Genomic DNA, 26,063 nt, shown 5'->3' on the forward strand with positions numbered 1-26,063 from the left:
ACTATATGAGGCATAAAAAGAGAAACTTCAAGGAGGATTTAGCACATTATAATAGGATTTATCTTCCCCCCCCCTTTTTTTTTTTTTTTTTTTTTTATCTGCATCTTTTTTCCTGTGAAAATATTCTGGGAATTCTTTGGAGAAAACCAATAGTATTTTAATCCTGCAAACATGTATGAACATGTTTACCAGTGTGCACATGGGTGGTCACTCAGTTTTGTTAAGCTAAGCAAATGAGAAAATATTTGCTGAACTGGAAAAAGTAACCAAGAGTGTCTCCTGACCTCCGATGGTATAGCATAGGCCAGGTGTCTCACTAAACAAAAGCTCTTAAATGTTGCAGATTCTTTGTCTGCAGGTGGATAAACTAGCATGAGGTCTAACACCTCTTTTGATTTCATGGATGTAAATGTGAAGAGGAGAAAAGTATTCTGTAAAAGACATCAGATTGGCAATTTCACCAAAGAACTCCACGATTTGAACTGCAATATAGAGTTCGAACCTGAAATCCTATCCAGGCTCAGTCTTAAGAAAATGAAACAGCACTTTTTCTCTGGGTCTGCAGATGAAAGTGTCATGAACAGCACGGAGGTGGCAGCTGAGATGACAACATGCATTCAAGGACAGGGTGAGGGGTACCGTGGCACGGTCAACACCATATGGAGTGGAATCCAGTGCCAGAGGTGGGACTCCCAGTTTCCTCACCAGCACAACATTACTCCAGAGAACTTCAAGTGCAAGTGAGTAGAGACATGCAGATATCACTGCAGTGGGAAAAGAGCTTAGTTTTCAAATGTTTAGAAATTCATGCTGCCTAAGTAGACTGTAGGATCCCAGTTCCTGCTCTGCAACCTGGTACCTTCGTCCTACTTGCTGATGCTGGAGACCATTTGAACATGGGAAAATCAGTTCTTCAGATCTTAAAGCATTAGTTCCAGATGAACCTGTGTGAAACTGTAGGGTTTTTTATGAACTTTTTCTTCAAGCATGTATTCACCATTTTAAACAATTGTGAAGTGTATGGATGTTTTCCAGACTGGGACCCGAATCCCAATAGTGCTGGTACATTACTATTGTTTTTCTTTCATGAAGGTAAGTACTTGTTTGCAGTTTGGTTACTGACGTTAATTTAATATGTCCTAAATGTTACCTAAGCGTAATCTCCTTGACAATACCTGACATTTTTAATATTTGACAACACTTCTTTTATTTTCCATCTTTTTAATCCTTTTTCTATCTCATTAATAAATGTGCTTGCATGACTAGGACTGCTTTTACTTGTCACCTAACCCTTCTGTATAGTTCAAAAACTCTCAGGATGTCAATAATGTACTTACTTTAGGCAGTTACCTTAGCCACAGTCTTTCAGTTCTTTTTTTCACTAAGCATAGAGGAATCCTGGCTGACCAGCATGGACCCAAAGCCCATTTTGTACTAAATGTCTTTATTGATGGCTAAATAGCAGTCTGGACTTGTGCTGGAATTTAATAGTATGGTTCTTTCAAGGCAAATAAAATATTCTTGTCTCAGTTCAGATTATCTCTCTTAACAACAGCTTGTGTGAGCAAAATGGTTAAGTTTGTTGTCTTAATCCCTTCACTACTCTTCAGTTTATTGATTAAATACTGTGCACTGTAACAAATCTACTGAAAATGTAACAATCACCATTGTAATGGAAAATATGAGTGATCCTGAGCCTTCTCTGTCAATCTCAGGACCACCTTGAATTTACCTGGAAGTTATTGCTTGAGCCTGATCCTACAGTTTTTTCTCAGACAAACTGTCACTTAAACTAATTTGTACTGTACCTACATAATATTGCTGCAGGATTAGGCCCTCATGCAGTATTAACAATGTTCCTAGCAGTGTAGAGGGTCTAAGAATATTAGGATGGCTGGTTACACTGATGCGTGAGAGCATAGTGGCTATTCAGGCCAATAGCTTGAGTAAAATCAACAGAACTGCTGGTACTACTGATCAAAACTCACATAACTTAGAATTACAGTATTAGGCCCATTTCTTCAATAGTCTGTTATCAGTAAGTGCTGCAGATGGAAAAATACAGTGAAATATGGAGATGCACAGAACATGGCAACAGCTGCCAGGAGATGGGAAAATAAAACTTAGGTTTTAAGAGGTTTGACTATTTCATGCAAGCTGCAAGAGACATTTAAAGATGTTCCCTTGTGACTAACTTTTACTTTAAAGGTAACAGCTGTATAGAATTTCAACACACATTTTTTGTATTCCAAGGTTCAGTTTCTTAAATGAATTGCGGACGGTCTACAGAACTGTTTCTCTAAACTCAGCAGAACCATTCAAAGTACAGGGAATTTTAAACACTTCAGTAATCTTTGTGTTTAAAAGCACTTGTAATGGATTGCAGGTGTATCCAATGTGAGCTTGCATGCAAATTTTGATGGAGAATCCTGAATAAAAATAAGCTACATTGAAAATATTGTTAATCTTCAAATGATGTCTTGTATCCAGTTAAACATTCATCCACTGAAAATTAATTCCCATAACCATATTTTTGTACAATTGCTATCTTTTTCTGGATGCTGTGTTCTTACTGGCTCTTAATCTCCTTGCACTTGACACTGATCAGTAACATACAGACCTTAAGGAGCCTATATTATTGCTAATTCATAATAAAAAGCAATAGAATGCATCAATGGTTTTAGGTTAGCCCTGTGTGAGCTAACATATTTATTTTTATAGGGATTTGAGGGAGAACTACTGCCGAAATCCAGATGGATCTGAATCACCCTGGTGTTTTACCACTGACCCAAACATCCGTATTGGTTATTGCTCCCAGATTCCTAAGTGTGATGTATCAAATGAACAAGGTAACAGAGGGAAAGGCAGTAACATGATTATAAGTGAATGCTGCACTGTTCCAAATGGCAGATATGCAGGCTTAAAAACTGAAGAAGTTGGACTCAGTACATCTGTATTACACCTGTGTAGTTCCACTTTGGCTTTATTTGCATACTTGGGATTCATCATGGTGTAAATGAGATTCATTTCTCAGTTCATATTTCGATTCCAGCAGGGAAAGCTGAAGCAAAGATTTGCTATTGGATCTGATTTTTAGACAAGGTGAATCTGTGTGCCATTTTATATTAGCTGGAGATCTGCTCCACTGTTTTACCTTTCTTAGTTTGAAAGGCATTTTTCCAGAGCTGAGATTATTTCCTTGGTTCACAGTCCTTTTATAATTACATATGAGGCCACCAAAAGTGATTTGAGATTATTTCCTTGGTTCACAGTCCTTTTAAAATTACATATGAGGCCACCAAAAGTGATTTTTTTTTTTTTTTCCCATATACCCCCTTGTCTAAAAGGAGTTGAGCTGAAAAAAACCCCACATGGGACTTCCCATATAGCCTCTTATCTTCTAGCTGTCACCTCTGCCTGTAAAGTCCACTCTGAGTCTTCAAGCAAACATTGTTCTTCCTATGAGCTCTTCACATTACTCTAAGGAGATTGCATACTGAGAACTGATGCCAATCATAGCATCAACTGAGGCTAAGAACTCAGACCTACGACCCTAATCAGGTTACATGAAGATCTCCATCTTTAAATTTCAGCCATATTTTCTCTTAAATTCAAGAGTTGCACTTGAAAGAGTTATGTCAGAGAAAGGATTAAACTTTGACTTTCATTCTATTTTTTTGGTAAAACAGGAATTATCAAAAAGTAAAAATACTGATTAGTATGAAATAAAATGCTTTATACAAAAAGTTTTTATAGTAGCGATCATTTTAAAGTATCCTCTTGAAAAATCTCATAAAGGCTTGTGACAAAAGCTGATGAATAAAACATGACTTCTACTGGAGTAAACAGGCACATTTTTGAATTACATTAAAATTAAAGTCATGTTGATTTTTTGATTTTGCCAAAGTAGAACTTAAGTGTAGAACTATATACTGTTGCCAGTATCCAGAATCTATACAAAGGTAAGTTGTTTCAAACAGGCTAAGAGTGCCTAGTTTTTGAGGAGGGAGGAACAAAGGGGTATTTTTACTTTGTTTTGTATAAACCAGCTCCTGAAAACTTCTAGAACATTCTGTGTGGCCCTTCCAAATTATCCATGAATTAACTATTTATGAAAGGAATTTTCCCAGTTTATCTAAGTAAGACAAAATTTAAAATGCTACTGTGTTGAGAATGAAGGCCTCAGGCAGGAGATATGTATCTAAATTTGGCAACTTTTACCCATTTCCTTTCTTATTTATACAGTTGTCTGATTTATATGGTATAGTGTTTGCTAAATATAATACTTGTCTTTAATGATTTTGATTACTGATGGAAAGGAAGAGTTTTCTTTTCAGTGTTGCACAATCACCCTCTACTTCTTTTTGTCTCAACATTCTTTATTCAGATTGTTATCGTGGCAATGGCAAGAGTTACATGGGGAATCTATCCAAGACAAGATTTGGGCTAACTTGCTCCACATGGGACAAGAATATTGAAGACTTACGTAGGTGTGTACATATGAAACAGAAAGAGATGGTTCAGCGAGTCCTGAATAAATACTGCCTCCAGATGGCATCTCTTTTTCTTTTCCAGTGATTCTAAAATAGCCCCTTATGCCCTGGAGCTTTTAGTATCTTCTATTTTTTTTTTCTTTTTTTCTCTTAGTGTTTAAATATATTACACAACATGTCTTTGTCAGGCTAACCACTAATTGCAGTCTTTGGGATGTTTTTTAGTGTTTAGTTTACTGGCTGGGTTTACCCCATCTTTGTCCTTGAAGTTTTGTTCTATGAGAGGATAATGGGAATCAAGTAGGATATGGGTGTCTCATCAATATGATCTCACAGCTCATGCTGATTCAAGCAGGAGGGTGGACTTGAAATCACCTAAGGTCAGGTTTCAAGTCTGATATTGAACCTTGAGTCTACAATCTAATGACACTGACATTAAATGCCATTAAAACAACTTGGAATTTCTGTTGTCTGTCATTACTTTGGCTTCATATTCAAGTGGTGGAAACGGCAAGTCACATTATTTTTTAAAGTAAAATCAGCAGCATATACAAAAAAAAAATTGTGAGATTCCAAGACTTTTCCAGTCACACCTGGATCCTCAGTGTTGCCTCTGCTGGTTCAGAACAGTAGATCAATAAATCTCAGGAGTGAGAAGAACAATGACTTCCAGGTACTGCACATAGAGATTCATCAAAAATTTTAACAGGTATGAAATATTACACGTTAGTGGTGCAGATGGAAACAGTTTTCCCTTTGTTTTCCTTTAGTTTCTGAAGTTGATGTGACTATGTCTATATTACTTTTAGTACTTGTTGAGTTAGTGCTCGTGATCACCACAGTCATAGTGCCCAACATACCAGCCATTGCCCTCTGAATTTTGCTGTCCCTGATTCCTGTTGCTGACTTGATGGTCAGTCAGGTGAAGGTGTGTGAGTCGGTAAGTCAGCCTTGGGAAAGCTGTGTTGCGAAAGACTTCAGCAGCACTGTCTGAACTCACCAACTGGACTATACGTTTTTCCCCACACAGGGTCGGAGGCAGCATATATGTTCCAGTGTGCTGTCCACGTGAGGGAGGCAGAAGTTTAAGATCATGACTTTTGAGCACTCCAATAAGTCTTCAGATCGCCACAAATGAGACAGTTTAAACCTATTGGATGCTTGATGAAATTGCATTCTTATAATCAGCATAGACCAGCCTTCCTTCTCTTACTCCCACAAATCTTCCATCTGGGAACTTCTTTGGGAAGCTATCCGTCTCACTCTAGCAGTTACTTTGGTTATGGGTGTGCTAGAAGCAGCACGCATGGTTGGTTATGAACTAAAAGAGCAGCGCAGCTGTAATTTAGGAAGCCTGTGTGCTTCTGTCTGACAAGCCAGAAATAAACAACTTTCCCTGCTTCAGATATGCACCCCAAAATTTCACCTTTCCTTGTGTAGGTTTGCAACTTAGTTGACCTATCGCTGCAGTTTATCTGAGCCATTCATCCTTCTCTCTGCCTGCTGCTCAGCTTTGTTAACTTTCTTGTGTTTGTCTTTGCTGAAGATTCAGCTTTCTTTGCAGATTCAGTGCTCCCTTGTGCTGTTAATCTGCTGGGAGCAGGTACCTAGGCTCCCAGCGAGGCCTGCAGATTTACTGAGGGCAGCACAGACATTCTTCTAATCAGTGTAATGATCCCGCCTGAGGGTATCCAGGGATTTTAGCTCCAGTGGGAGATCTAGAAACCTCCCAGATGTCCAGTGGACACAGTGCTTAAAATACTAACTGGAGGAAAGTTGGACCCAGATCCAGCAAATATTTGGGTCTCATCTTCTCTTTGATTTCAACCAGCCCTAAACCCTGACCTGTAGGCTTCTCAATCAACTAATACTACAATATGGAGCAATGCAACATTTAACCTTTGAAAATTTAGGCTATAGTATAAAGCTTTTCAGCACTTTGAATTTTTTTTCCCTGTAGGCATATACAAATATTCAGAGAACCAGATGTTAGTAAACTGAAGAAAAACTATTGCCGCAATCCAGATGATGATTTTCATGGTCCCTGGTGTTACACAGATGATCCTCTCGTTCCCTGGGATTACTGTCCTATTTCTCGATGTGAGTACTTGGTATGCCTCAGGCGTTGTCAACTGTGCAGTCCCAGTGAAGCCATGGTGTCAGATGTGTATGCACACCTTTCTGTTGTCACTTGTGGCAGCAGAAAATGTATAATTCTATCAAGAATCAATTGTGCGTGATTGAGAAGGAATGGACTGAAGGTGCTTGTGCAATATATGAACAAGGGGTCCTTTTTCCTTGACCAGCTTGGAGATTTCAAGGCTTATTTATGCAGCAGGAGCATAACAGGGCTATAATAGATAAGCAAACATTTTCCATCAGATCTAGCAATTGAAAGAGGGCTGGACAGAGACAAAGAATTTTCTAGTGGTCAGAGTGCTGTCTGTGGCCTCAAGAAACACAGGGACAGGTATCTTCTGTACTAAAAGCTTCATAGTCTCTTTGTGTGATCTGTGTTTGTAAAGTTGGGGTAACGCACTATATATATGTTGAAGTGTATACGTGCTATATAGATTAGATTCAGCTCTCTGATGTTTATGGGATGATTTAACTCCTGGCAATAATTAGAAACATCACATCTCCAAAGTTGCATGTTAAAATCTAAATAGCTTAAATAAACAGAATTAAAAATCCTAGGGAATTCAGTAATAAACCATCATTCAGTGGAAAAAAATAGATTTATGCCGAAAAATGTGCAATTCACATTTATGTTCAAATTTTTTCTCTTCAATTCTTATTTCTAAATTGCTGTGCTGAATACACTGGGAGAACATTTAAATGGTAAATCAACCTTTTGAACATATGTCTGTGATCTCTAGAGGTTAGGGATAATGTTACATTCATTCTTAGCAGCAATCTGCTGCATTTTCTCACAGTCTGAACTGTAGTACCTCTAAGAGGTGATATTTGAAGTCTCAGGTGATATTTTGGCATCTATGTGAAGAGTAAACAAACTGTGCAAAAGGTTAGTTGTGTCAGTGTAGATAAAGACCGACGGCTGAAGAAACATAAGTTTTATTCACTCACTCTAAGTTTAACTGGATCTATGAATTCCTAAGGAAATATTTGTAGGGTATATGGCAATGGGCAGTGTTATGATTTCTGAAATCAAACTCCAGAGCTGGAATATGTCTGTTTTACAATTGTAATTTGAATGGACTAGTATTAAACTACTAGCATCTCACTCAGGTACTGATAGCCAGCTCAACCGGTACAGAAAAAATGCTGGCAGTTCCCAAGTGTACTTACCTCCTGCCTTTAACTGGTCTCCTCAAACTGCAATGCTTATATGAAGCTATCTCTGTGTGCATATGTATATATATATATACACGCACACACACATGCATAAGTACAAATACACATAATGTATATGTGTATACATACACATGGAAATTTAACTGTGCATATAACTGTATATCTTTTTATATGTGTATATTTGTTTATTGCTTGATGATGGAAATCTACTTGGATGAGATTTTTTAAATTTTGCCTGTGCAAATTCTCAGTAGCTATACCTGTACATCCAGTTCATAATGCTGGGTCACTCTGCAGACCTCACTAACGGCAAAAATGTAGAACCAAGTTTAAGCAACTTTGTTGTAACTGTATTTTGAGTTGGACTAGAGGGAAGAACCAAACCAAATTTTGGGGGACAGGTTTTGATAAGTATAAGTTTTTGCTGACAGCAATACAAAAGGACTTTTGAAGATTCAAACATTTTAGGGAAATAAGAAATTTTCATTAAATCTGACTTGGATTTAATCACAACTTCTACATTTCCTGAAAGCTTATAGAAAAGTCACAACTTAATTTTTCAGCATTTGCTTATTTGAACATTTAAATTGAACATGATAGATAGCCTAATGTATTCAGGATTGAGACAAGGAAAAAAAAAATGCTTGAAACTACTGTTGCAAAATGTTTAATTCTTACTTCATTCTATTGGAATGAGATTCTGCCTTCTTGTTAATCCTTACCGAACTGTGCTTCTGCAGACTTAAAGAAATCATTGAAGTTTAAAACTTTAAGAACTATTAAAATTAACAATATGCCATTTGCTGTTTATCTTTACTCCATTCAATTTTTAGATGCATTTTAATTTTGTATTATGGCTATTTCATGTGTCTGCCTAGGTGAAGGTGATACAACTCCTACTACAACCAGCTTGGATGGTAAGTAATTTTGCAGATGTACTCTGCAGTGCATGTATTCTATCTTTTCAGACTACCCATTTCTTTCCAACTGAGAAACAAAAGAAAGATTAGTTAAAGATACAAAAAAAATATACAGCTTGGGAAAAAATATTTTTACAATAGGAAAATGTAGAATAGCTTTACTATACTCTTTTTATCTATTCTCACTGTCTTGTCTGCCAGTGGTGAATTATAATGATTTTCAATGTATATTATAGCTATGTAAATCTCTGAAAAATCTATTTAAATATATATCTTTTATATTCTCTATGAATATTTATATAGACTCATCCGGGTTCACTGAAGTAGTTTTGATGCTCTAGAAATATATTTCATTAGTGCAGGAAAGTTAATCTGTAATAAATTTTGACCTTCTTGTGGTCCTTATGTGCAACTGTACAGGTTTCCTACCGCTGTTTTTAGTAAAATGTGATCTCTGGACCTGCTTTCAGATACTGTCATTCCTTGTGCCTCAACAAAACATTTGAGAGTTGTAAATGGAATCCCAACACAAACTAACGAAGGATGGGTGGTTAGTTTGACATACAGGTAAATATCAGTTTGATTAGAAAGAAAAAACATCTATTAGGATACTTGTTTTGCAACTGTAGAAAATATTGACCATAATGAGAATACTTCTAAATTGCAGTTAAATTATGTGAAAGCAGAACACCGGCATTCCTGTAACATCAGGCAATTTCATAGAATTCACTCCATCAGTTAAATATATTTCATTATCAAAAACTTATGGGCTTGTAAAGCATTCATAGAATTCTGCACTTTTGATTAGCTACTGCAGACCTTTTCATAAGATTGGCTTAGCATCCAGCATTCAACTGTTTATTTTAGAGACTGTTACCAAAAAAAAAAAAAAAAAGTTTCATATCAATATTTTCACTTTAACAGCAGTGCATTTAGTTGTGAAGTGTTGGCTTCAGAATTTATACCCATGTCAAATTTAGCTGTCTTGTTATATCATTGCATGCAATTAAAATTTATTCTGTATTAAAAAACTAAGCAGTATCTATAAGGAAATCTTTTTCATTCTGTAAAACAAGACCCTAACATATACAGCTGGAAATGTGTATTACGTTATGGTAGATCTTACTTTGCTACTGTGTAAAAGCCAGAACACGGAATTACTGTTTCCTGCATTCATTACTCTGGTTCATAACTCATCAGCTGGAAGTGTGAATCATTAATGTATAACAGGAGATACATCGCTTGCGTCTTCTATCATGGAAAAAACCCCAAACCCACGTCTTTTTTGTCTGCTGGTACAGACTGAAGTACAGCTCATTTCCATTAGCTTACAATTTGTCATTTCTTCTTAAACCATGTTGCAAAATAGGTTTTAAATGAAAAAATGGAGTAAAGGAAAAGGTAAACCCCCTATTTCCTACATTGCTTTATTGTTAGAGAAATTTGAGAGGCCCTTCCCATCTCTGGTAATCTTTGCATTTCATAAGATCTGATCCAATCAGAACTAGACCTTTCTGGAAGTGTAGTAGATAGTCCAGAAAGACATTTCTAGAGGCACATCACTCTGTTCCTAGACTAAACGACCAGAGACATGGGCTGAATCACTCTCTGGAAAAGTTGATCTTTGCACTGTTTTTAAAGCAGCCGTGATATTTGAGGAACTTTTAGACAGGTAAGGTGCATCCAGTCTGGGTGCCTAAAAAGTTAAATAGCTAATGTTAAGGTAGTTGAACCTTTATTTTGTGCTGTGCAACAAAATTCCATTAAGTAGATGAGTGCTTAAATAAGTTCAGATTCTTTTACAAAAACGGGATTCCTGGAATACTCCAGCCGCAAAATATATTTTTAAACATTCCATGTGGGCATAAAAATGTAGTTTTGTTTGGTGTTGTTACCAAGGAAGCAAACAGAATGTTGTCTGAAAAAAGTATCTTTATAACTTCAGGACTTTCTACGAAAAACTAACTGTACACCTCAAAATGAAATTGCCATGTCTGAATGGTAAAGGCTGAGTGATACTTAGAAACTTGTCCTCATATTTGGCAACCAAGGCCCACCTCTAAATTTTAAATTAATCAATGACATATTTTCTTACATATCTGATCCAGATTCTGTTATCAGGTATATTTAAACATATTTGGATGAATTTCATCTATTTCATGGAATCAGCTCTGGATTTGTCCCACATTTAAGTAAGAAGCTTAATCTTCCTATGTGTACTAGCCAATCTTCTAAAGCAGATGATGCAATCTTGTAAATTCCTTTTGATAATTAGTGATGTAAACATAACATAGAAGAACACATTTGTACTCCTGATTGTGACATTTTTATAATAAAACTGGGCACAATCTATATTTTAAGAAGAACCCAGCCTTTTGGCTCAGATGTTTTGTTCCTCAATCAAAATACAATTAAAAAAAAAAAAAAAAAAAAAAAAAAAAAAAAAAGAGGCAAGCATCTGTGTTATTCTGCTGTCTTTGAACTCCATATAGAGTCTGGGCTCCTTCCAGCAGTTCTTTGCAAAGCTTTCAACATTTGTGTGATTTGAATTTATAAATTGTGAGATTTTAAGCTTTTCCCAAATTGCTGACAATTCTGATTCACTTTCCAAAGAGCTGCAGAAAATAAATGTGATTTTGGAGGCACAAAGAAGGAAACTAATTAATCTGCATTCCACAGACATCTTTATTTTTGAAAGAACTGTCATGCTTAATTGCTTTAATTTTACTTGATATATTATGCTTCAGGTTTTCTATAATCACATGTAGGATGTCATACATTGCAGATTGTTTCCAACTGAAGTATGTGGGGATAGAAATCTCATAAGGTTTGTAATCAAATAGGAACTCTCCACCTTGAGGTCAATGCTCTGACTAATACCTACATGAATAATGACCAAATGTTGTTTACATCTGGTGTCAGTTTGGGGACTTGCTTGAATGTTCCTATTACAAAGAATTAGCTTGCCTTTTTTTTTTTTTTTTAATTAGGCGTCTTGTTACAAATTCAGCTTTGCAACCACTAAATGAACAGAATAACTGAATTTCTCTTTCCTCCTAGTTTTTATACATTGGAGTAAATCTCTGCAAACTTGTGTTACTATAAGCCTTGAAACTGTAGAGCAAAGGGACAGAGACATGTTTTCACAGGCTGTCAGTCAGCCACTTTTCACTAGCAAAAATACATGGGGAGCGAAAGTACTCTTTAAACTTTTTGACTACATAAAGACTAATACTATTATATTTTTTTAAAATGTTTTTTCCTTATTTTTCTTTCCCCCCCCTACCCAGGAATAAGCATATCTGTGGAGGTACTTTGATAAAGGAAGAATGGGTTCTAACAGCGAGGCAGTGTTTCCCTTCTCGGTACAGTAGCCTGTAGTTTTGCAATATTGAAATACATCTATTTTCAGGAACTTATCAACACAATAATTCTTTAACTTAAATGTAGCAGTTTTCCCTCCTGTTTGGCTTTAACATTGTTTTTCTGATATAAAAGTCCTGTGGGACCTTGATATTTTCTGTTAGCATTGTTGTCAATCTCAAAGTCCTCTGGCTATTTTTACATAGAAGTATATTTTCCAAGTGTGATGGTTAGACAACTGACTCTTTATAAAAATAATCGCATGCTTCTGCTTAACTGGACAGAATAAAATAGAAAACTTGGACAACTCTCAAAAAGTTCAAAGGTTCATACTGTTTAAGGATTTAATTGTTTGTATACTATTAGGAAAAAAAATAGATTTTAGTAACAGTTAAAGATAAAATTGTGTAGTGGCTTCGGACCAAAAACTTACAACTGAGCATGTTGATTTTGGAATAGCAGTTGGCAGCATAATGCCATTTCTGGTGAAGAGTATTAGTTAAGATCTTCTAGCATATTCATATTAAGCAGAGGTTTTTGAGTTATTTTATTATACACTCAGTAAAATCCTAACCAACTTTGCCTCATTTAGGTACAAAGATTTGAAAGACTACAAAGCCTGGCTTGGAGTCCACAATATCAAAGGAAAGGGAGAGGAAAAGCACAGACAAATTCTGAATATCTCCCAGTTGGTATATGGCCCCACAGGGTCAGATTTGGTCTTACTGAAACTTAGCAGGTTAGTAGATATTATGAATTTCAGAACTTTCAAGTGACGAATGAGACTCTTCCTGAGTAAGTTTTGCAAATTGAGTTCTCTACTATGTCTGATACTGCAGATGATGTCTCCATGGGGTAAACTTTGAATTGAAAGAACTTTTACTTGATATATGCAGAAATTCAAGTTCATCTTCTTTCCTAAGAAAAGAGACGTTACTTCTGAAAAAAATTGTGCCTACGTTTTTTTTTTCCTGATTACCGAATTTAGGTTTGTTGGGAGTTGTTGTTTTTTTTTTTAGTGTTGGGTTTGTGTTTTTAAAAAACAACCAACCAACTAACCCACATTGACAAGTATATTGTTTTAATTTATAGAATAAGCATCAGATTGTAACTGAGATCCTTGTGTATATATGAGCTTTCAAACTTTCTCCATATTAGCAAAACTATATATTCAAATGAAATGCCATCATTACTTATTTCTAAGATGAAAACCCAATTAAAGAGCATAAAAGCGGTGACAGCATTTCAAGAAATCTTTTGACAGTTAACAGCTGTAGCAAAAAAAAAAAAAGGTAGAAAAATCCGTCATATTCTTCAAAGATGGAAAAAAAAGGAAAAAATTGGCACAGTTTCTAATTGCTGTGGTCTATAATAGACTTAACGTCATTTTTAAGATACATTTTAGAATGTTAAGTAAAATCCACTATATCTATTATTTGTTTTCTCTTTTCAGACCTGCCATATTGACAAATTTTGTAGAAATAATCCGATTGCCCATTTCTGGATGTACCATTCCAGAGAAGACCAGCTGCAGTGTTTATGGATGGGGATACACTGGATGTAAGAAACTATTTTTAAAAACTAAATGAATACGTTGACAGCTTACTTCCTCTTGTCATTATAGGTGAGGCTGCTGGTATTGCCTGATGCCACGGTTGTCCAACACTTTTTGTTATGAAATACGGTTTCAAATTTTTTTCTAATTTTGTAAATCTTTGAGCATTTTATCTAAGATCATTTAATATGAAATATTTTCTGCTAGTGCATCTTTTTTTGTTTGTTTGTTTGTTTGTTCCAGTGATAGACAAAATGATTCAAGCATTACAAAGAATGAACTAGAGAAAAATATTGTTCTACATGTTTAAAAAGTATGGCAGAAATGGTTTGTAGAGTTCTAACCCCGTTTTGAAAAAAATTCCTATCCATCTACTTGAGCTGTCTCTTTCTGTATTCCAAAGTAGGCTGCTCTGTGGAAAAACTAATATGGAATCATGTAATCAAAGACATAATTAACAGACACAAATGTGGTGAACTAAGGATGCAGAGGCAGCCCTATGTCTGGCATTTCCTAACTTTTGAGTACTTGACTTTACAACCTTACTAATGTTTGCTAAACACAGTTTTTGTGTGAAGTAAATAAAAGTATGTGGGAGAACAGACATTTATTTAGTCTGGTAAATACTGTATCTGGCTAATTATGTGTTGATGATAAAGTTAATAGCTGCCAGTTGACAATAATTACTCCAATAATTACTATGCTCAAATGTCATTTTGCCACAGACCCTGAGTAAGCAGCAGCAACATACTCACACTGCCCTGGAAGCAGAGCAGAAACTAAACTGTAATTCTGAGGCTCTCTTCCTTGTAACCATTACTCTGCATTTCTTTGTGAGTGGCAAATAAACTGTACCAGCCCTGTCCCAGATGACTGCCTTTGATGTTCCCAGCATGGCCATATTAGCCACCCTCCGGGGGGGCGATGGCTGTCTAGGGGACAGGGAAGTTGGGCTGGAACATGGTGCAGTATCAGAGGAAAGCTTAGCTTAAGAGAACTGATAAGGAATTTCCAATGTGGTGGAGTTATGTAATACAGTATGTATTTAAAATCTGTCACCCAAGGACTTCGTACTATATTTTATGTACTACTTATAATGCTCACAGCGTCCTGGTCAGGGAAGGAAGAAGTGTTACATCTATTTTTTTCAAGAAAATAGGATAATAAGCCAGTGAAGGGCAAGCCTGGCATGTTCTTTTGATGGCTGGACAGGGAACAGGCAGATCCAGGCCCTTTATTTATCTTTGCTGCTTGTACAGACTTGTCTTCGACGTGTAGAACAAGAGTAAGCTCCACAGGGCTCCTGCTTCCTGACCTTCACACTGATGAATGGAGATTGCACAAGGCTGTGGGTCTGCCCTTGCAGGCACAAAGTCATTCAGTGTAGCTGAGCCAGCACAGAATGAGAAAAACTCTGCTCTGCTACAGTGTTTTTCAAGTCACACGTCCTTCCCTAGGCCATGGCAGGCACTGTTGCACATTAACTCATGTTTAAGGCAGGGAGCAAAATCCTTGCTCTGCTAATGGGAGTAACAATATTCCCAGGCTCACTTTTCCAATTTCTGTGGTGTAACAGGGCAAGCTGGTGGTGAACTGTAGAGTAAATCCAGTTCCCTACCCCCTTCTTCTAATACAAAAAACTTCTCCAGATCTTGTCGGAGAGCTGAACAGACATGCACACCAAACAAATTTCTTGAAAATCTCATTTGTAGCAAATATAAGAAATCCAAAAGGCAAATGCATGGTAACAGTGAGGATGGACAAAAATGTGAGTATTGGAGAGAAAGTGCAACAACTGAAGTGCCATAAGTTTATCCAGACTGTATCTTCAATTATTTTTATTCCCCTAAAGCAAAATAATGTTTTCGTTCACTTTTCAATCCTAGTAATGAACTATGATGGCCTTCTCCGGGTAGCAAACCTGTTTATTTTGGGAAATGAGAAATGCAACCAATATCTCAAAGGCAAGATCACTGTGAATGAGTCAGAAATCTGTGCTGTGGCTGAAACCATTGGTGCTGGACCTTGTGAGGTAAATATTACAGTTCTTAGTTCATTCTTAGGAGCCATCAGCCTGTCTATTTCTTTCCCAGAAAAAATAAATAACAGAGTTTTTTATAATTATTCTCTTTGCATTGAAGATGTACATAATAAAATATTTTAGTCTTTTGCATTGGAAAACAATTTGTGTTTCTAGTGATCTATTTTCTTCCAGAATGCAGGAAGAGGTTCCTTTGCTCCAGTTCAGTTTCACCATACCACCACACCAGTAAGGGATTTACATGAATGTTAAATATATTCATAAGACTAAACATTTTGCTAGAGTGGGACAAATTTTTGTTCTGTATGATAAGGGTTAAAGTGGACTGTGTGCTAACAACAGCAGTTTATTTTGAGTAGAAAGCAAAGGCTGGAGCAAATTTAACTACTTAGGTGAAAATTTGCATGCAAAATACAAAAAAGACTGCTCGACAGAGTTGATAAAGTTATGAAGGAAAGAGAAAGATCCAAAAACATACTGAGGTTCAGTGTTAGTCAGAAGGCTGAACCATTTGATATCTCTAATCAGGCCTGAGCAACATGTTAGTGAGGACAGAAGAACTGCTTCAATGAAACTATAGTTTCATACATTTGTTTTGCTTGGGGCTAATTTTGACGATGGAGAAAAGATATCTGAGGAGAAGTTCTGTAAATCATTTATTACAGGAAGATATATTTTTTTGCATGGAAAATCTACCTGATGAGATGAGGTGATGTCTAGAAGGAGGATAGTTGTGAACATTATTATGCATTAAATACCTGGAGTAGAAAAAATGATTTCTTTATGCCAATGTTAACCAAGTAGTGAAAATTTCCCTACCCAAGAGTACTACCTAACCATGGGGAAATGAAGTCTTCATCAGGCTGAGGCCTTTTCCATTTATTATTAATATTCCACAGGATTATTTTGTTATTGCAAAATATTTTCTTGAAATAAAATATTTAATCATAAATGAGCTCTTAGATGTGTTGAGGCTTACAAATGAAACATCTGCATGGAAGTCTGCTGGGAATCCTGCACTTTGTTTTCCTCTGCAAGAAGAAATGGACTGAATTAATATTAGCAATCAGTCTTAATCACTGCATGGTTTCCTGCTCCCTGAGTTCCCCTTTGAAGCTTCTTTCCTCAGCAGAGAACAGGCAGAGAAACAAAATCAGATTGGCAGGTGAAACTTCGCTCCTGAATGTGTTTTTTGAGCTGCTCTGATGGTACTGACATAGTTCATTGTTCAAGTGGGAACTAATCTGCAGCCACTCAGAACAAAAACCCCAAACCAAATAAAGGTCAAGCATTGTTATTTCTCTGGTGATCCAGAGAAAATACAATGCTAATTGTCAGCTTTTATTTTTTGAAACAGTGTCTCATTATCTGATATGAACATTTACTGTCTAGTTTCACATCCAGTTTGCCAGGTTCAGTATAAGTTTTACCTGGGTAAAACCCCCAGCATTTACATCCAAGTGCCAAATCTGTGTGAATCTATCTAAATTACTGTTTCAATCTAGTTTAAACTGAATGTACTTTAGTGCTAAACAAGACCCTGATCTGAGTCGGCCATACTCCAAATTTTCACCAAATATATATACTAGTGCATAGATGTCTCCTTCACTCAGAATAATGAAAAAGAGTAACAAGTTATGTCTGAAAATTGTGTCTACAAAATATTACCCTTTATTATGATTGGGATTCCCCACACACACCTGCCTATTTGTGACCAATAGATTCTCATCCTGGGGCCTTGCAAGATGATTGAATGACAGAGAGATATTAATCTGGCTCTGTCAGCAGTCTGATGCAAAGCCTGTTATTATAACAGAGATGTTTATGAGTCAACACACTTTCAGCTCATCTGGTTTACATGCACATTGAAAAATGTTATGCTCGCAGGTAGCTGAAAAAGGAGAGTAAGATCTGGTAGTGAAATCACTAGAATTACATCTAAAGATGGATCGCAGGGTTTAGTTTGCCAGGAAAGCAACCAAAGGTCAAAGGCCAACGTGCCATTAGTTCTCGTAAATTCAGGTTGTGAAAAACATATTGGAAGTTGGGTTTTGTTCTATGGCAAGAATAACTATTGCCTGTTCATTAAGCTAGGTCATCCACTAAAGAAACCAGTTGGTGAGAGACAGGTGGGAGCTGTGTCTTCAAGCATTTTGAGAAGTGACGCTCTTTATTTTTTTCTAGAGAGATTATGGGGGTCCCTTGGTTTGCGAACAAAACAGGCTCAAGATAGTAGTTGGTGTCATTGTTCCTGGCCGTGGATGTGCCATTCGAAATCGTCCTGGAATTTTTGTACGGGTCTCATATTATTCCCGGTGGATACACAAGATTATGATGACCTACAGAAAACCCTGAAAAACTCATCAACTTCCACTCAAAGAAAAATTTTGGACACCATGGAATTAATGTGTAATGTAAAGATCAACAGTTTTTTTACTACTTGATAGTCACATTTGTTGAATTTCTTTTAATATTTATGGGTGTTTTTTGGTGTTTTTGTCTACCAGTGTTGTTTTATAATTGTTGGAGTGACTTACAGTATATGCAAGTATGGTGACATATCTCCTGAAGATACTTGAATGGGTAAACAATTTTGCGAAGATATTATTACTGGATGATAAATGGTTTTATAGAAATAAATCATATGACCTCTTTAATGCTGCTCTTCAGATTATCTTAGAAGGAGAAAAAAATTGCGGTTTTATTTAATACATCTAATTCTTTCTGTGAGCCATATATTTCTCTTCATATAAGATGAAAGACCAACTGAGAGAAATATGCATCTGTTAAGGACAGCACATGTGATTATAGTTCTCTTCCCCCCCTTATAGAGGTCAAAGATTTCAATATTTCATTTAAAATAATCTCTTTAGAAATTAATATTTTAATTATTGATGGACTCTGACAAGTCTGTCATAAGCAGATTTCTCATCAAATTCAATATCAATACCTTTTACACAGTGCTTATATACTAGTTCTGTACTTGATTCCTTCAGGATATATGTGGTCCCCTAACGGATATCTCAAAAACCCTTTCGGATATCTCAAAAACCCTTTCGGATGAGGGAAGAGACACAGAAGTGGGTTGGTTAGCAAACTATCAATCATTTGTTTGAAGTTAGATCCAGAAATATCTGTGAATTTATAATGCTGAAGAGAGTATTTCATGCAGTTTGAAAAATTAATCCTAATGAGTTCCTGTCAGACTTTGGCATTTAAAAGAAATTTCAATCAAATATGTCCAAATCTTTCTCAAAAGAGAAGTGTTCAAAGTTCAGTTGGTTCTAGTTATTTCATGAAACTCTGTATTTACAGCAGGAAAAAGAATAGGTGAATCTGGCGCCTGGCTGAGAGACTTAATACTGGGAAAAGTAAGTTATACATTAATAGTCTTTCAGAGACTTCAGATCTTTGATAAAACCTTACCTAGATTTAGACAAAATTATATCTTTTGTATAATTCCTTTCAGGGTAGTAAAATTATTGCAAAGATTTATATGATCTTGTATGCAATATGGAAAACATCACCAATAGTTTAATAGCTTGTGTTTCTTGTATTTAGAACCATCATTTTTCCTTTATGTTGACTGGAAAAGGGAGCAAATAATCAGCATCTATGACAAGCGCTTGTTCTCCTTTAGGCATTTAGTTGTATGGCTGGGAGTATTATACAAATATGTTGTTAGAGGTGGCACCAATTACCCTGTAATTTCTGAAAAATTGATACAACATATATCCAATTATTAGTATTACTACTGTACCTGTAATTGCATAAGTTACTGTTACTTTACTTGTGACTACATAATTGTAAATGTTTCCAGTAGCAAACTGTACGTTATGCATATCATATCTAACTGCATAGCCACTAAGCTGACACCATGGTGTAGACATATAAAAGGACATTTCATTCAGAAGACGCAGGGTTGAATTCTGCCCTGGCAGAAAGTAACCACTTCAGGGGAGCTGTCTTGGGAGGCAGCCCTCATGCTGACTCGCCAAATTATTTTCCTCAGCAGTGCACTTGACTTCAGTGGGACTCAAATATGCTTACATATCCTGGTGAACTGGGATGTGTTTCAGGCCATGCTTAAGTGGCTTGGCTTGGTGAGATTTGTTTCAAGCATCCAGCAGATTCTACTGGCACATAGGAAGACGTCTTCCAGCAAGCAGAGCTTCTGAAACCCCTCCTGATGTAAATAGTCTCTTTGGACAGGATGCAACTTCTCTGTACAGCAGAACTGAGGCTGTGGATGCTACACAGATAGTCTGTCTCGACCTATTCTGGCTGCCTCTGAAGGCTTCATGCTCCTTTTGAGCTCTCTTACTTACCAGGCCTAAAGAGGGCAGGATTTAGCCTGTTGTATTTACAGTTAATTATTGCCATGTATGTGAAGAGTGTATTCTTACTAAGTATATACTGACCATATCTTACTGAAAGGATTAACTTTTTAAGAAAGACTTTTAAAAAACTCCAAGTGAGTTTTGTTTTCAGTCACAAGTAGAATGTGGATAAAACATGTAATTCCATGTTCACTCTTTGTATTCTAAGAATTGTTACGTGCTTACTGTATTATATTTGCAGGCATTTTGTTATGTCTTGTCTAAAAAAAATCAAATCCTAAAATATTTTAGTTAAAAGCTTCTGCTGTGCAGAAGACTGTGATTTTTATATATATATATACACATATATATATATATATGATAAAAATACTGTTTTTTGTTAGACAACGTGTAAGGATTTTTACCTGTTTGTTCTGGGCAGCGCCTCAGTAAAATAAATTGTACAGAGTTGATGCTCCAGAACTTAACATGTTTGTATGCACTTGCTTATCAGGTGCCCTTGCCCTCCCTATCTCAGTATGGAGGGCATGCGAGACTCTGAAGAGCAAGGGAAGAGAAGAATAATGATATGTGGTAATGAATTTGTACTTCATTTATTCCTGTGAATATTTCTTGTTGGTACCAATGGTACCGTACCAGGCAACTGTTATAACTACAGGATTCTCTTAAGAAAGGACACTCTATAGATATTTTTTCACTGCTCTAATATTTTTGTCTCTGTAATAACAAGAGAACATAAACTAGTGCCCATCTAAATTGCTGGAAAGCCTCTAACTAACTTCAGTAGGATCTGGACTTTACTTTGTAGATGTGATTTTATTCATATTAGAATTGAAGGGTACAGAACTTAAATTCTTATCTAAGGACATTCTTAAAAGTCCATTGAATTTCATCTTCATTTTCCTTGCTGTAACTAATCCTTGGTCTCTGAAAAGTGTTGTAACTGGATATAAAAGTTTGGAATTAAAACCTAAGAGCTGATTTGGTGCTACTGAAGTTAGTTTGACTTAATTACTGATTTTCTTTGGGCATTGGAACTAGCTGACACTTCCTCCTTTCATTAATGAAAACAAATTTCCCTTAAAAAAAAGTTTTGTCCCTCTATCTCTTTTTCTTTTATAAACCTCATGACCCTCAGAGAAACTGTAGCTCTCATTGGGAATGTACTGGTCTAGATTTTTGCTGCTACTGCTGAAATCTTTTTCTCTAGTTTAAGATTAAAATTCTCTGAGGCGTTCTGCAAACTCTTGCTGCAGGTAATGCCAATATACTTGACAGAGCTACTCACTTGAGTTAGAGCTTTTCAGATGAAGGTCCAAATATATCTCTGAGGGTCAAAATCTACTCAGGCAAAATGTCCCTTGAAATCAGTGAATGTGATTGTCAAAAGAGCGGGGGCTGAAAGTTGCTCAGTGCTTTTCCCTATGGCTGTGCACTGAACTACATACATGCTTGTACACTGAAAAGCACATAGATTCTCAACTCCAAGACAACTGCAACAGGAGGTGAGGCTTTATCGCCACCCTTCTGGAAGGCTGGTTGTAAACTCATTGACCCCCATGGAAACTGTATGAAACCTATTGCATTGGTTGTTTAGCCTTGTTTCTTTATCAATTATTTTCTTCCTCCCTCATGTGCACTGGTATATTATTGTTTTATAAATGTTGGGGCTGCTGGCAGGAACTAACATGGCTTTTCACCCTAAAATTTTACAGTGTTCCTTTTTAAACATACACTTGGGCATTTACGTATCGTGTTTCCTTGCATGGGATCTAACTTCAGGGAGCTGCCTGTGGAATTCAGTGTATGATAAGAGTATTTTTTCATATTTATGTGGGAAAAATAATGCTCCTACTAAATTCAACTACCTGAATGCCTAATGAAAAGGGAACACTGTGGTTATAACTTGTATTAAAAATCTTCTGTAATTAACGGCCTCTTCATTAGTTAATAAAGTTGGTATTTTTGTAACCTTGTTTACTCTTATTATTCTTAATAAAGTATTTTATAAAAAACAACAAATTAATTAGCATTATCTTTCTTATTTAAAGAAGGTTTGGAACTCCATTGCTAGGCTCCCAATTCTAATTTCAATTAGAGATTTTAGTGTGCAGAGTAAGGAGGACTGGTACTTTAAAGATCTTCATGTGTCCAAAAGCAGAGTGGCACATAAAATGGAAAATACATCCAATTCCATTCTGTGATCCTGCCAAGTCTCCCCAAGACCTTCCTGGTGGGATTCTGCACTGAGAATGGCCTAAGCATATTACAGAGAGAATATATTTGCGGTGAAAAGTATGTGCTTGACTTAACATGAATATTTACCAAGAGGTTTGTAGTTCCTAAAAATTTCTGTCTGAGAAGCCTGGAATTTTAACTATTTCTCATAATATACTTTACACTTCAGGGAAGGGCTCTTCTCACTGTATTACATAGTACTAGTGACAGTTCAAAAGATGATGCAAAGGAGACTAATAACTTGCACAAACCTAGGTGCTGCTGCTGCACTTAATATCAAAACCAGCCAGCAGCAATAGCTAGCAAAAAAGGAAACAAGCAACACTATTACTAGCCCAACCCATTTAATACCTCTGTCCAGCCAAGTTCTGTCAAGCTCTATAGCGTCATAGCATGCTGGCTCAGTAAGTTCAAACAAGGGACAGTAAGTTCATTACTTCTTTTTCATTATCCAGCTGAAATTTCAAAGTTCTAAGCATTTCTGGTTACACTGCAGTTTTGATGATTTAAACTTATATTTACTAACTACTGCAGCTATATCAACAGTGAATCATTTTTCAAATAAACTCATATGCAGTGTTTGAAGTTTGATTTTGGATTTTCCATGGTAAACATCGCTTTCTTTTTGTTTGCAGTCCAAAAAATGGGATTTTCTAATTGATTCATAGAATCAGTGGATTTTATCAAGAACTCATGAAATCAATGGGAAACTTGCCAATGACTTCAACCATGTAGGAATGCTTCCAAAGTTATAAAAATCTAGAAATAGTCCATATGTCAAAACCATATCTTGCTATAGTTTCACATTCAAAGTGTTAAGGATGTTCAGGTGACCTCTCTACCTCCTGGAAGCCATAAGAATTAACTGTTTGTACAGCACTGTGCACAACAGAGATCTATAAAGTGATATTGCCTTCATATTACATTCTGTCATGGCTTTATCTTTGGTAGTTGCAAGAACACTATAATCTGCAGATGATAAACGATGAAAACCCACATTGATGTTCAGTACTTGCTTTCTGCTCTTTGTTACTTAACAAGCCTCATGTAAACAAAGGAGGCCATTTAGTAGAGTTCAGTTGCATAACTATTCTGCCTTCAAAAGCACCGATTTCTGGACGGCTACAGTTCCAATAAAAAGCACGTGCAATAAATAGGAAATAAAACAGCTGGGAGAGAAAAGGCAAACCATAAAAAGGTTAATACCAAAGTAAGCCCTAAAATGAACTGATAAACCTTTTTTTCATGTTGTCTAAGTTTTTATAATGTAGGATATACGGTGTGAAAAGCTGCAATAGAATAGCTTAATAGCCTTAGCTTTCCTAAAGCTGTTTCACTCTGGTTCAGAACACTTGGGAAAGTGCAATGATTTCTCCATATGGTCACAGAAGATGTAGTGCAAATTGTGCTTCTGTGCCTGAGGACCTGATACTACTTGCATTGAAATTACTGTCAAAACTCCATCTAGGGCTAATGGGTAGGTCCTAAATCCTCCTTCTGAACCCCATGGACCTTGTCATGGAACTGTTTCAGATCCTGACTTAAGCACTCAGGGCACTTTCCAGACTGGTATGGCATGACAGAGGAGAAAAGCATGTTTTGTTTCACTTCAAACCTGGGCATCAGAGTTCCACTGCAGACTATCAACTTTGCCCAGTCAAAGCATATCTAGTCAGTCTAATTAAGTATAAGGATTAGTCAATTTTCTTACTATTAAAATATTTCTCATTAAAATAATAATAATATTTAAAAAAACATTATGGATGTAGTTACTATTAATGTAGCTTTTATAAAGATAATAATAAATTCCTAAGGGAATTCCTTAGGGAAAAAACTCTACAGTAGAGCAAAAAAACTGTACCACTTCAAAGCCCAAGAGAAGCTGGCATTGCTTGAGATACCTCAGGTTGTGTCTGTATAAGCTAGTGTTGTCCTCAATTATTTGATATATTCTACTGGGAGAAAAAATATATACAGGACAGTGCAATTCATAGCAGCTTACTAAAAATGGGGAAGGAAATACAGCATTAGAGGCACGCATTGGATTAAACAAGGCTAGTGTAACACACAAACAAGGATATAATCCTTCTGTCCATTTGAGAGAAGTTTTACCTTGAGTAACATATGAGTTTATAATGTTTAACCTAATTCAGATTACACTAACTGAAAATTTTCCAGATGGTTTTCTTTCCTCGAGGATTAATGTCAGCATGATACATAGACTGAGCAAATATGCATTTACATCGACATTGCTATTACAAACCATGTCAACAATGGTCTCATGTCTTGGGTGTATATATGCCATCTGCTGTTCAGCCTTGTGTTTAACAGTACTGTAACTTCACATAGCAGTTATAAAACTGCCATCACATAGTTTCTTCGCTCCTTTTTTTTTTTTTTTAATTAAATGAAAGCTCAGAAAATTTGCTGTTCACAAGTTCTGGAAGCTTTGCATTAAACATTCACTTGAAAGCCTCAGTTTTCCATTGCTGTGCATCCTTACAAGGCAATTGAGTGCCAGTTATTCCCTAATCCTATAATTTTTTGAAATCTAGATTTCTGTGGGCAAAGTCCCCACATAGCCTTAATTGTTCTTGATGAAAATGTTCAGAATATGTCTCTAAATACCTGTAGGAGGTGAAAACTCATTACAGTCCTGAAATATCCAGATACCAGCCTTTGACTATCCACACTGACCTTCCTAGCTTGCCGTCAAGTACATTAACACAAGGAGAGGAATATGCGAGAAGGCTAGATGGCCTCTGCACATCCCACATCAGTGAGGCTTGACTATATCTGAGGAAGTGCTCTACTGCCCTCTATACCAACCTGTCCATGCATAGCCAGAAGTTTGATGTGACTAAGCACTAAAGTACACAGATTACACATGGACACATAAACAAATGTACACCACACCCACATAAATGCACCTTCACAATGGTGCCTAGTGGACTAATTCAGAACTTCTTGGCCTACACAGATACTTCAGGTAAAGGTTTATAGCCTTGGATTTTCCCTGTCCCTCAGAGCTGTGCTAACTGAAGCACCTTAGTATAGGAACAGGACAGCCCAAGAAGAAAGGTCTTCCTACCAGGATCACTTATCTCACTTTGACCAATAGCCAAGAATAACAAGGGAAAGCTTAGTGGTGACAGCCAGAAGTATGAATTTTTCACATCCTGAATTTGCACATTTGTGATAGCAAACTTCTGTAGTGTAGGCCTGAATTGGGAGGAAAAGTCTTAGGAAATACCTTAGCTCCATTGCCCATGCTCCGGACTAGCTATATCCAAACCAAACAGTTCTGCAGTGATAGCATGTTTACATATTGCCTTTCTGTGCATATGTGTTTATGTGTGCATATACACATGTATCTATTCTGCCTGAAGCAATGTTGAAGCTCTGGCATTGCTGTTTGTTGTCCTGGAAGCAGACCTGATTAGTGTTTGGCCAGCTGTGTACTGGTTTGGACCCATCAGTATAACTATAATCTGAATGTGAAGGACACAAAATTTAGGTATTAAAAAGCTCAGCCTTGGCTCTTCAGCCTTGGCTCTTCAGGTGCTCACACTCTAGGGAATCAATGCTAAGCACCTCATGTACACTACTAATTGAAATGGTGCACAGGCCTTTGAAGACCCTTCTGTATGCTTCCCCCCCCACCCCTCTTTTATTCCACTTTAATTTTGTTAGGTATCACCAGAGGGTGGTCTTAACATTAAAGCTGTCTTAAAAGCAAGTATTTTTTCTGTAGAAACCTGCTTCCTTACTGGAGCTCTTCCTGGGCTGTAATGTTAG

At 36.6% G+C, this 26,063-nt stretch overlaps 1 protein-coding gene across 3 annotated transcripts in view; it reads left to right on the forward strand.

Annotated features, from left to right (window-relative positions):
* The window catches only part of HGF (hepatocyte growth factor), a 57,534-nt gene extending 38,812 nt beyond the window's left edge, over nt 1-18,722 (forward strand). For 2 of the 3 annotated variants that reach the window (XM_027811475.2, XM_027811474.2), the window contains exons 8-18: nt 566-740; nt 2,722-2,849; nt 4,388-4,490; nt 6,454-6,593; nt 8,687-8,725; nt 9,199-9,295; nt 12,019-12,093; nt 12,684-12,830; nt 13,545-13,651; nt 15,533-15,678; nt 17,872-18,722. In XM_027811475.2, coding sequence (XP_027667276.1) covers nt 566-740; nt 2,722-2,849; nt 4,388-4,490; nt 6,454-6,593; nt 8,687-8,725; nt 9,199-9,295; nt 12,019-12,093; nt 12,684-12,830; nt 13,545-13,651; nt 15,533-15,678; nt 17,872-18,042 — 1,328 coding nt within the window. In that variant the 3' untranslated portion in view covers nt 18,043-18,722. Of the gene's footprint in view, nt 1-565; nt 741-2,721; nt 2,850-4,387; nt 4,491-6,453; nt 6,594-8,686; nt 8,726-9,198; nt 9,296-12,018; nt 12,094-12,683; nt 12,831-13,544; nt 13,716-15,532; nt 15,679-17,871 lie in introns of those variants that run through there. The other variant, XM_027811476.2, reaches the window with a different exon arrangement.
* Nucleotides 18,723-26,063: the final 7,341 nt, after the last annotated feature.

The sequence above is a fragment of the Falco cherrug genome, chromosome 5, assembly GCF_023634085.1.
Source record: "Falco cherrug isolate bFalChe1 chromosome 5, bFalChe1.pri, whole genome shotgun sequence".
Taxonomy (NCBI): Eukaryota; Metazoa; Chordata; class Aves; order Falconiformes; family Falconidae; genus Falco; species Falco cherrug.